At 40.2% G+C, this 12462-nt stretch overlaps 1 protein-coding gene across 1 annotated transcript in view; it reads right to left on the reverse strand.

Annotated features, from left to right (window-relative positions):
- LOC133659665 (uncharacterized) overlaps positions 1-12085 on the reverse strand; it is a 124327-nt gene extending 112242 nt beyond the window's left edge. Inside the window, exons 1-5 of the mRNA XM_062062248.1 lie at positions 11918-12085; positions 11454-11786; positions 4051-4308; positions 3775-3810; positions 1-274 (exon numbers count right to left, since the gene is read on the reverse strand). The exon at positions 1-274 is cut by the window's left edge and continues 53 nt beyond it. Of these exons, the coding sequence (XP_061918232.1) occupies positions 1-274; positions 3775-3810; positions 4051-4308; positions 11454-11786; positions 11918-11990 (974 nt within the window). The 5' untranslated portion in view covers positions 11991-12085. The remainder of the gene's footprint in view (positions 275-3774; positions 3811-4050; positions 4309-11453; positions 11787-11917) is intronic.
- Between the last annotated feature and the right edge of the window lie 377 nt (positions 12086-12462).

Below are 12462 nucleotides of genomic sequence, written 5' to 3' on the forward strand. Positions count from 1 at the left end.
ACGTCGCAGATATAGACTCCGACATCCTCGAGGCCAGGCTTGAGGATGAAGGAGAAGATCCCAGACTCCGCGTTGTAGGGCGAGCGGGACAGTTGCAGCTCCTGGCTTTGCGCCGTGGTCAGAGTGGTATCCCTCCAGCGATCGTACTGGTACACCAGCTTGCTCAGGGTGGAATTTGGTGGTAGCCAGTATAGGAGGATGTAGTCCCCTTGGACGCCGGGACAGGTCAGGTGGAAGGGCATCTTGGCCTGAGTGGCGGTGAAGATCGAGGGGCCTGTGAAGGTGAAGGCAGGTAAACGTGTCACATGACGCCTCAATTCCGCAAGCGTTGCACTGTTTACTCTATTTTTCCTTGGATTTTTTATGGCAGGAGAAGAAGTACATGAAAAAAGAGAATAGTGCATTACGGACCTTCGATCCCTCAGGCGGTACTGCATCAAAAAGCGACATCAGTGTGTAAAGGATATCATCACATGGGCTCAGGAACACTTCAGAAAACCACTGTCAGTAACTACAGTTTGTCGCTACATCTGTAAGTGCAAGTTAAAACTCTACTATGCAAAGCCAAAGCCATTTATCAACAACACCCTGAAACGCCGCCGACTTCGCTGGGCCCGAGTTCATCTAAGATGGACTGATGCAAAGTGGAAAAGTGTTCTGTGGTCCGACGAGTCCACATTTCAAATTTTGGAAACTGTGGACGTCGTGTCCTCCGGACCAAAGAGGAAAAGAACCATCCGGATTGTTATAAGCGCAAAGTTGAAAAGCCAGCATCTGTGATGGTATGGGGGTGTATTAGTGCCCAAAGCATGGGTAACTTACACATCTGTGAAGGCACCATTAATGCTGAGGGGTACATACACGTTTTGGAGCAACAAGTGTTGCCATCCAAGCAACGTTATCATGGACGCCCCTGCTTATTTCAGCAAGACAATGCCAAGCCACGTGTTACATCAACGTGGCTTCATAGTAAAAGAGTGCGGGTACTAGACTGGCCTGCCTGTAGTCCAGACCTGTCTCCCATTGAAAATGTGTGGCACAACATAAAGCCTAAAATACCACAACAGAGGCCCCAGACTGTTAAACAACTTAAGCTGTACATCAAGCAAGAATGGGAAAGAATTCCACCTGAAAAGCTTCAAAAATTGCTCTCCTCAGTTCCCAAACTTTTAGTGAGTGTTGTTAAAAGGAAAGGCCATGTAACACAGTGGTAAAAATGCCCCTGTGCCAACTTTTTTGCAATGTGTTGCTGCCATTTAAAGGCCTACTGAAAGCCACTTACTACCGACCACGCAGTCTGATAGTTTATATATCAATGATGAAATCTTAACATTGCAACACATGCCAATACGGCCGGGTTAACTTATAAAGTGAAATTTAAAATTTCCCGCTAAACTTCCGGTTGAAAACGCGCTTTGGATGATGACGTATGCGCGTGACGTAGCCAGTGAAACAGAAGTATCGGTAGCCCATTGAAGCCAATACAAAATAGCTCTGTTTTCATTTCATAATTCCACAGTATTCTGGACATCTGTGTTGGTGAATCTTTTGTAATTTGTTTAATGAACAATGGAGACTGCAAAGAAGAAAGTTGTAGGTGGGATCGGTGTATTAGCGGCTGGCTGTAGCAACACAACAAGGAGGACTTACTTGGATAGCAGACGCGCTAGCCGACGCTAGCCGCCAACCGCATCTGTGATCGGGTGAAGTCCTTCGTCGTGCCGTCGATCGCTGGAACGCAGGTGAGCACGGGTGTTGATGAGCAGATGAGGGCTGGCTGGCGTAAGTGGAGTGCTAATGTTTTTATCATAGCTCTGTGAGGTCCGGTTGCTAAGTTAGCTTCAATGGCGTCGTTAGCAACAGCATTGTTAAGCTTCGCCAGGCTGGAAAGCATTAACCGTGTAGTTACATGTACATGGTTTAATAGTATTGTTGATCTTCTGTCTATCCTTCCAGTCAGGGATTTATTTATTTTGTTTCTATCTGCATTTGAGACAGATGCTATCACGTTAGCTCAGTAGCTAAAGTGTTTCGCCGATGTATTGTCGTGGAGATAAAAGTCACTGTGAATGTCCATTTCGCGTTCTCGACTCTCATTTTCAAGAGGATATAGTATCCGAGGTGGTTTAAAATACAAATCCGTGATCCACAAAAAAAATAGGAGAGAGTGTGGAATCCAATGAGCCAAGAGCGAAAAAAGATATGTCTTGCACGGCATTCTAGTCCGTCACTCTAACGTTCCTCATCCACGAATCTTTCATCCTCGCTCAAATAATGGAGTAATCGTCGCTTTCTTGGTCCGAATCGCTCTAGCTGCGTTGAAAACAATAGGAAAATATGAGGAGGCGAACAACTGACTACGTCACGCTACTTCCGGTAGGGGCAAGGCTTTTTTTTTATCAGAGACCAAAAGTTGCGAACTTTATCGCCGTTGTTCTATACTAAATCCTTCCAGCAAAAATATGGCAATATCGCGAAATGATCAAGTATGACACATAGAATGGATCTGCTATCGCCGTTTGAATAAAAAAAATTCATTTCAGTAGGCCTTTAATTCTAAGTTAATGATTATTTGCCAAAAACAATTAAGTTTCTCAGTTCGAACATTAAATATCTTGTATTTGCAGTCTATTCAATTGAATATAAGTTGAAAAGGATTTGCAAATATATTAGAGATGTCGATATATGCGTTAAAATGTAATATCGGAAATTATCGGTATCGTTTTTTTTATTATCGGTATCGTTTTTTATTTTTTATTTTTTTAAAAAAATGTTTTAATTAAATCAACATAAAAAACACAAGATACACTTACAATTAGTGTACCAACCCAAAAAACCTCTCTCCCCCATTTACACTCATTCACACAAAAGGGTTGTTTCTTTCTGTTATTAATATTCTGGTTCCTACATTATATATCAATATATATCAATACAGTCTGCAAGGGATACAGTCCGTAAGCACACATGATTGTGCGTGCTGCTGGTCCACTAATAGTACTAACCTTTAACAGTTAATTTTACTCATTTTCATTCATTACTAGTTTCTATGTAACTGTTTTTATATTGTTGTACTTTCTTTTTTATTCAAGAAAATGTTTTTAATTTATTTATCTTGTTTTACTAATTTTTTTAAAAAGTACCTTATCTTGTCCAAATTAGGCATAATAATGTGTTAATTCCACGACTGCATATATCGGTTGATATCGGTATCGGTTGATATCGGTATCGGTAATTAAAGAGTTGGACAATATCGGAATATCGGATATCGGCAAAAAGCCATTATCGGACATCCCTACAAATAATTGTATTCTGTTTTTATTTACGAATTACACAACGTGCCAACTTTACTGGTTTTGTAAATAGAGAAGGTTTAGACATTGTCATGTAGCGATTTAAATGTAGTGTTAGGATATCAGAAGCATTTATTCAGATAGAAATATCAAAGATTACATCACCAAACATCTTTGAGAATCAAATCATGATCGTAACAATCCACATCTTGTGTTATTAATGCGTGAAACAAACTGGTATGGTATGGTGTCGCCACCAGTTGAAAAGCCCTGTCTTCGGGGTTCCGGACGAAGCAAGACGGGTGTTAAAGACGAAAGGGAAAATGGCAGGCAGAACAAGTAGAATAGATGGCGGTGAAACAGTTTTGGACAACAACACATAAGGGATTATGTTATTATGTGCAGAGAGTCACTGGTTCTGTGGCTGGACTGATTAGCGAAAGTGCTGACACTGCACTTCCTGTAGCGTTGCAGAGTCACTCACCGTGCACTACGTTGGTGAATGAGGCCACGCTGCGAGCTGCGGAGAGGAAGAAAGAAAGAAAAAAAGGCAAAACAGTAAATAATACAAAGAGTAGAGCTACTGTAATACCCACTGGGCTGGCAGATTTTCAAGGCAGTTTGAGTTTGGAATCTTGAAATTGCTCCATAAAATAAACACGGTGGCGGGCAGCAGCTTAAATAAATAATGCTGCCAATATGCTTACTGGCACGCTACATCGTAAGCACTTTTGTCAAGCTTCTTCTCCAAGAATCTCACCATCAACGGTGATGGTCACAGTGAAATCGAAGACGGCGTCAGGATGCACCACACAGCGACAGGTGTAGCGCCCGACGTCGCTGTATGACACTTGGGGAAGTTTGGCCACTATTCCACCGGTGGGCTTCCGCTCCGTTTTTAAGGAACGACCATCCGGAGATATCCAGGTGACCTGGTCGGCGGCAGTCTCAGGGGTGAGCTTGGCAATCAGACTCAGGGTGCTCTGCTGAGGGATGGGGATGCGCGGTGTGGTGGTGACTGAGGGAAAAATAAAGAAATTAAAGCTGGACGGGTCAAACTGCATCGCCAACTTTACCCCCCCTTACTCTTACAGATAAAGAATATTAATAGCAATGAGTTTACATTTTAGTTCTGAAAACAAAAGTGTACATCTATTACAAATTACAGTAATTGTGTTGAAGAATACCCAAACCTCTAGGTCAGGGGTGTCAAACTCATTTTAGCTCAGGGGCCGCATGGAGGAAAATGTGTGCACACGCGGGCCGGACTATTAAAATTATGGCATTAAAACGAAAAAAAAATAAAGACAACTTCAGATTGTTTTCTTTGTCTTACTTTGGCCAAAAATAGAACAAACACATTCTGAAAATATTACAATAAAAATATAGAAAAAACTACCGGTAGCGGTAAAGTTTAGATCCACGAAGGGAAGAAAAAAAGGAATTAATATTTATAGCTGAATACATTTACATATGCATAGAAATTTGTTTTATTTTGTATTATTTTCTTGAATGAATTAAGTACCGTTTATGACAACCTTTTTCCAAAACACAATATAGAATGTGAGATAATAACAGGATAATGCATACATTTATCATTTGTTTTCAAAACAGTTACAAAATAGTTGGGACCCCAGAAATTTACTGTGGGACCCCATTTTTATGACTTGATGGGGTCCCTGGGACCATAGATAATTCATTATTGGGCCGGATCTGGCCCGCAGGCCTTGACTTTGACACCACTGCTCTAGGTGTTTAAAGCTACACTACCGTTCAAAAGTTTGGGGTCACATTGAAATGTCCTTATTTTTATCTTTCAGAAAGATAATTTTAGAGAAAAAATACAACCTTAAAAATGATTTTAGGATTTTTAAACACATATACCTTTTTACCTTTTAAATTCCTTCCTCTTCTTTCCTGACAATTTAAATCAATGTTCAAGTAAAAAAAAAATTTTTATTGTAAAGAATAATAAATACATTTTAATTTAATTCTTCATTTTAGCTTCTGTTTTTTCGACGAAGAATATTTGTGAAATATTTCTTCAAACTTATTATGATTAAAATTAAAAAAAAATATTCTGGCAAATCTAGAAAATCTGTAAAATCAAATTTAAATCTTATTTCAAAGTCTTTTGAATTTTTTGTTTATATTTTTGTTCTGGAAAATCTAGAAGAAATAATGATTGGTCTTTGTTAGAAATATAGCTTGGTCCAATTTGTTATATATTCTAACAAAGTGCAGATTGGATTTTAACCTATTTAAAACATGTCATCAAAATTCTAAAATGAATCTTAATCAGGAAAAATTACTAATGATGTTCCATAAATTATTTTTTTTATTTTTTCAAAAAGATTCGAATTAGCTAGTTTTTCTCTTCTTTTTTTCCGGTTGAATTTTGAATTTTAAAGAGTCGAAATTGAAGATAAACTATGTTTCAAAATTTAATTGTCATTTTTTTCGTGTTTTCTCCTCTTTTAAACCGTTCAATTAAGTGTAAATATCATTACTTATTAATAATAACATAGAATTAAAGGTAAATTGAGGAAATTGGCTATTTCTGGCAATTTATTTAAGCGTGTATCAAACTGGTAGCCCTTCGCATTAATCAGTACCCAAGAAGTAGCTCTTGGTTTCAAAAAGGTTGGTGACCCCTGGTCTAAAACAACACAAGCATTAAGCATTTTTCTTCGAGAAAGACAAAGTGCCGGCCAGCCAGAACGCTATGACAACTTAGCATAGTTAATGAGCCGGACGTGACCTCAGGCGAGTACAACCTATTGCTAATGCTAATCAGTAGCAAGCCAATAGCAAAGCAAATGTATATTAGCATCAAGCTAGAACATTTTTGGAAAATTGTAACCTAGAACCTGTGTTAAAAAAGTTTTGTTGTAATCCGTATACCAAATTTAAAAAATGGGAGAATCGGTTTGAAACGAAAATTGTGTTGAATTGAGAACCGATTCGGTAAAGTTTAGATCCTTGAAGGAAATAATAAAGTGAATGAATGTTTATAACTGAATACATTTACATGCATAAAAATGTGTTTTCTTTTGTATAATTTTTTAAAATTAATTAAGAAACGTTTATGACAACCTTTTTCCAAAACAATATAGAATGTGAGATATAACAGGATAATGCACACATTTATCATTTGTTCTCAAAACGGTTACAAAAAAGTGGGACCCCAAAAATTTACTGTGGGACCCCATTTTTAATACTAATACTAATCAAATATCATCCCGGGGGCCATAGATTTTTTTTTTTTTTTGTCCTGTCCAGCTTCTCAGGCAAATCATATAGTAGATGTAGATGCCTATATCGGCTGTTCAGATTTACTTTACAAAAGAGAAGTGTAGGATACTTCTCTTGTTGCCTTATTTGTATTTGACTTTATTAAATGTATTTATATTATCATTTGGTGCAGCCGGGCCGGAGCAGGAGGGGATAGAAAGAGAAAAAAAGGAAGACAGAGGGGGGAATTGTGGGGACAAGAGGGGGATTAGATAGAGAGACAAAAACAACAACAACAACAATAGAGCAACCTCAGCACATACGATATGTACAAATATGATGGTAAAAGTGATAGCAAAGAAGCAGTTAGCGAAATAAATAATAATACAGAAATGACAATGAGCATTTTTACACTACAAATGGAGCAATACAAATACCAACAGAAATAGCGCTGTTGATAATGAACAATACCAATAATTTACCTCTATTATCAACAACACAGTTGTTCAAATGCAACAATACATATACGTAATGATAACTAGAGATAAAAAATTAATACCGAAAAATGGAGGGGAACAAAAAGAAGCAACCTATATTAACCTTGTAGATTGTTATAGTAACAATAGGTTAAGCTTTGTCAGTGTGCCATGTGTTACCCAGTTTCCCATAGGGCAACAACGTTAATATAAGTTGGATGAAACGTGATTATGTGCATGAGTGTATGTATCAGTGGCGTGCAGTCACTAGAGAAAAAAAAAAGTAAAAAGAAAAAAATAATAATTAAATTGTTATGTGTATCCAGTGATTATACTAAAGCTATTTTCCATTTAACTTCACCAGTTTTAGATTATTTTTATTTTTATTTTCTCATTTGCCGTTCAAATACTGAGAAGAGACGGTGCGGTGATCAGCAGCCAGTTGAGGCACGTCACTGCGTTGTGCCTCACCATGGATTGTGCGCAATGACTCGGCTAACTGCTGGCCTGCTGTGCAGTGAGACCGTATTGCTATATGAATTATATTATACATTTCCATAGTTGAGTTAGCTGAGGTATATAATGTCCAGTGTATTTTGTCAACAACTGTATGTGTGTAACGTATTTTTAGTGCTGAGCATTCATAAAACTCTGCTGCGAAGACACACTGTGAGAGGCTCGTCTCATAACCCCGCCTCCTGGTGCCAAGCACCTCCGCCGCAGAATGCACCGCCCGACGGGAGCGCCGCGGCCACACCAACCAAAGCCCACACCCAAACCCTCCACGTGCAAGACCGAATCCACCCAAAAAAAGTCACTTAACAAGAAGCCAAAAAGTGCAAAAACAACAATGCTCGCGCTGGAGAAGCCGCGAACGACCGCTGGGACACAACATTAGGTACACCTGCAGACTGCAGCACGGATGTCATATTTCATTCATTCACAACTCCTCCAACACGAACACCACTGTTCCCGCACTTATAAGTAAAGGTAAGACCATAATAACGTTTTTTTTATTAAATGTGCTTTTTTGTGTGCTACAGTTTGTATGTGTAAAGTTAAAGTTAAGTTAAAGTACCAATGATTGTCACACACACACTAGGTGTGGTGAAATTTGTCCTCTGCATTTGACCCATCCCCTTGTTCACCCCCTGGGAGGTGAGGGGAGCAGTGGGGCAGCAGCGGCGCCGCGCCCGGGAATAATTTTTGGTGATTTAACCCCCAATTCCAACCCTTGATGCTGAGTGCCAAGCAGAGAAGAATGCTGGTATGAGCTTTTAAACATAACCCGTTAACTGCTGCCAATCACATGGTGAATAAGATACTATTTAGGGTTCATATGTTTGTAAATCTGACTGTGATGATGCAGTGCCTCACCAGACATTAACCTCACCGCACGCCACTGGTATGTACACTACCGTTCAAAAGTTTGGGGTCACATTGAAATGTCCTTATTTTTGAAGGAAAAGCACTGTACTTTTCAATGAAGATAACTTTAAACTAGTCTTAACTTTAAAGAAATACACTCTATACATTGCTAATGTGGTAAATGACTATTCTAGCTGCAAATGTCTGGTTTTTGGTGCAATATCTACATAGGTGTATAGAGGCCCATTTCCAGCAACTATCACTCCAGTGTTCTAATGGTACAATGTGTTTGCTCATTGGCTCAGAAGGCTAATTGATGATTAGAAAACCCTTGTGCAATCATGTTCACACATCTGAAAACAGTTTAGCTCGTCACAGAAGCTACAAAACTGACCTTCCTTTGAGCAGATTGAGTTTCTGGAGCATCACATTTGTGGGGTCAATTAAACGCTCAAAATGGCCAGAAAAGGAGAACTTTCACCTGAAACTCGACAGTCTGATCTTGTTCTTATAAATGAAGGCTATTCCACAAAATTGTTTGGGTGGCCCCAAACTTTTGAACGGTAGTGTATGTATGTATATGTACTTGTGGGGGCCATAGATAATTCATTTGCGGGCTGCATCTGGCCCGCGGGCCTTGACTTTGACACCACTGGACTATAGTAATTGTTTAGTTTTTGGGAAGTAGTATGATTCAATAAGCTCTGCTTCTTCTAGTTTCTTTTCAGGTATGTTAATTTGCATAGTAGAAACAAGTCGTGTTCCTTAGATTAACTTTGTCAAGTAGGGGCAGTATAGCTCGGTTGGTAGAGTGGCCGTGCTAGCAACTTGAGGGTTCCAGGTTCGATCCCCGCTTCCGCCATCCTAGTCACTGCCGTTGTGTCCTTGGGCTAGACCGGGTGTCGGCAACCCGCGGCTCTTTAGCGCCGCCCTAGTGGCTCTCTGGAGATTTTTCAAAAATGTATGAAGAATGGAAAAAGATGAGGGGGAAAAAAAATCAATTTTTTTGTTTTAGTATGGTTTCTGTAGGATGACAAACATGACACAAACCTCCCTAATTGTTATAAATCACACTGTTTAAATTAAACATGCTTCACTGATTCGAGTATTTGGCGAGCGCCCTTTTGTCCTACTTATTTTGGCGGTCCTTGAACTCACCGTATAGTTTGTTTACATGTATAACTTTCTCCGACTTTCTAGGACGTGCTTTGTGCCACTTCTTTTTCTGTCTCATTTTTGTCCACCACACTTTTAACGTTGTGCGTGAATGCACAAAGGTGAGTTTTGTTGATGTTATTGACTTGTGTGGAGTGCTAATCAGACATATTTGCTCACTGCATGACTGCAAGCTAATCGATGCTAACATGCTATTTAGGCTAGCGATATGTACATATTGCATCATTATGCCTCATTTGTAGGTATATTTGAGGTCATTTAGTTTCCTTTAAAGGCCTACTGAAATTATTATTTTTTTATTTAAACGGGAATAGCAGATCCATTGTATGTGTCATACTTGATCATTTCGCGATATTGCCATATTTTTGCTGAAAGGATTTAGTAGAGAAAATCGACAATAAAGTTCGCAACTTTTGCTCGCTGATAAAAAAAAAGCCTTGCCTGTAGCGGAAGTAGCGTGACGTCACAGGAGCTAGTATTCCTCACAATTCCCCGTTGTTTACAATGGAGCGAGAGAGATTCGGACTGAGAAAGTGATGATTACCCCATTAATTTGAGCGAGGATGAAAGATTCGTAGATGAGGAACGTTACAGTGAAGGACTTGAGAGGCAGCGATGGACGTATCTTTTTTCGCTCTGACCGTAACTTAGGTACAAGCTGGCTCATTGGATTCCACACTCTCTCCTTTTTCTATTGTGGATCACAGATTTGTATTCTAAACCACCTCGGATACTATATCCTCTTGAAAATGAGAGTCGAGAACGCGAAATGGACATTCAGTGCCTTTTACATCGGCGAAATGCTTTAGCTACGAGCTAACGTGATAGCATCTTGCTTTAACTGCATATAGAAACAAAATAAATAAACCCCTGACTCGAAGTATAGATAGAAAATCAACAATACTATTAAACCGTGGACATGTAAATACACGGTTAATGCTTTCCAGGCTGTCGAAGGTTAACAATGCTGTGCTAAGGATGCCATTGAAGCTAACTTAGCAACCGGACTGCACAGAGCTATGCTAAAAACATTAGCTCTCCACCTACGCCAGCCAGCCCTCATTTGCTCATCAACACCCGTGCTCACCTGCGTTCCAGCGATCGGCAGAAGGACGAAGGACTTCACCCGATGCGTTTGGCGGCCCGGAGACGTAGGAAGTCAAGGTGAAGTCGGCGGCTAGCACGGCTAGCGCGGCTAGCGCTCCAACAAAGTCCTCCTGGTTGTGTTGCTGTAGTCCGCTGCTAATACACTGATCCCACCTACAACTGTCTTCTTTGCAGCCTTCATTGTTCATTAAACAAATTGCAAAAGATTTCCATAATACTGTGGAATTATGAAATGAAAACAGAGCTTTTTGTATAGGATTCTACGGGGTACCATAACTTCCGTTACTCGGACTTCGTCACGCGCATACGTCATCATACCGCGATGTTTCAGCCGGATATTTCCCGGGAATTTTAAAATGTCACTTTATAAGTTAACCCGGCCGTATTGGCATGTGTTGCAATGTTAAGATTTCATCATTGATATATAAACTATCAGACTGCGTGGTCGGTAGTAGTGGCTTTCAGTAGGCCTTTAAGTCCTCTTAATTACATTTATATCTCATGACACATGTAATATGGCTTTTAATTTTTTGCGGCTCCAGACAGATTTGTTTTTGTATTTTTGGTCCAATATGGCTCTTTCAACATTTTGGGTTGCCGACCCCTGGGCTAGACGCTTTACCCACCTGCTCCCAGTGCCACCCACACTGGTTTAAATGTAACTTAGATATTGGGTTTCACTATGTAAAAGCGCTTTGAGTCACTAGAGAAAAGCGCTATACAAATATAACTCACAATTCACTCACAAGTATGTCGGGAACAAACAAAATCATGACCACAACCTTGGGTTGTAAGTTCCTACCGTACATGAAGGCCACAAGTATTGTCTTTGTCTTGACTATCCTCCCCTGCTGCTTAATGAAGCACTTGTAAAGGCCAACATCGTGCATTGTGGGTTGGAAGAATAGAGTGAAATCCCCCGTGTCATAGAAGTTCGGGTCAGCCAGGCGCATGGAGGGATGGTAGGCGGCGCCGGAGAATTTTCCGCGTTCGTTGGCCGACAGCGCCAGTTTCCAGTCATCCGCACCGAGTGGCTTGACCATCCAGTTGATGTCCACGGCGCCCTTCGCTTCCCTATCGATGCATATTAAGAGGATGGCGTGGTTCAATTGTCCCACCATGACTTCATCCCAGTCTAAAAGGGAAAAAAAGACAAATAAAATCACACAATGTATCTCCAACTGAGTCACTGGAAAGGCCGCTCAATGCAGGTTGGCACGGCACATCACAACATGTATAGAACTTCTCGGAAAAAAACCTGAATACCTTTGGCGCCGACGCGAGCGGGATAACACAATGTCGAGGCGACGAGGACAAAGGTGAGGAAAAAACACTCCATCGCATATAAACACTCGGGCTGCCACGGCAAACTAAATATTGGTGTGAGTGTCGTGCATCTTCCAGCCTAACAGGATGCATGGACAGGAAACATCATGTGTGCGTGGGCCTGATAGCCCTAAAAAAAAGAAAAACTATCTTTAACAATTAAGGCACATTTTTTGCGTTGAAAAAATGCAGAGGCACACCACCAGCAGAAATCATTAAAAAACTAAACTCAGTTGACAGTAAAAAGTGTCGTTGTCGCAATTGTTGGATATGACTTTAAACCATAACCAACCATGCATCACTATAGCTCTTGTCTCAAACTAAGTGTACTGTCACCACCTGTCACATCACACCCTGACTTATTTTGTTTTTTTTGCTGTTTTCCTGTGTGTAGTGTTTTAGTTCTTGTCTTGCGCTCCTATTTTGGTGGCTTTTTCTCTTTTTTTGGTGTTTTCCTGTAGCAGTTTCACGTCTTCCTTTGAGCG

This window comes from Entelurus aequoreus, linkage group LG11 (genome assembly GCF_033978785.1).
Source record: "Entelurus aequoreus isolate RoL-2023_Sb linkage group LG11, RoL_Eaeq_v1.1, whole genome shotgun sequence".
Lineage (NCBI taxonomy): Eukaryota > Metazoa > Chordata > Actinopteri > Syngnathiformes > Syngnathidae > Entelurus > Entelurus aequoreus.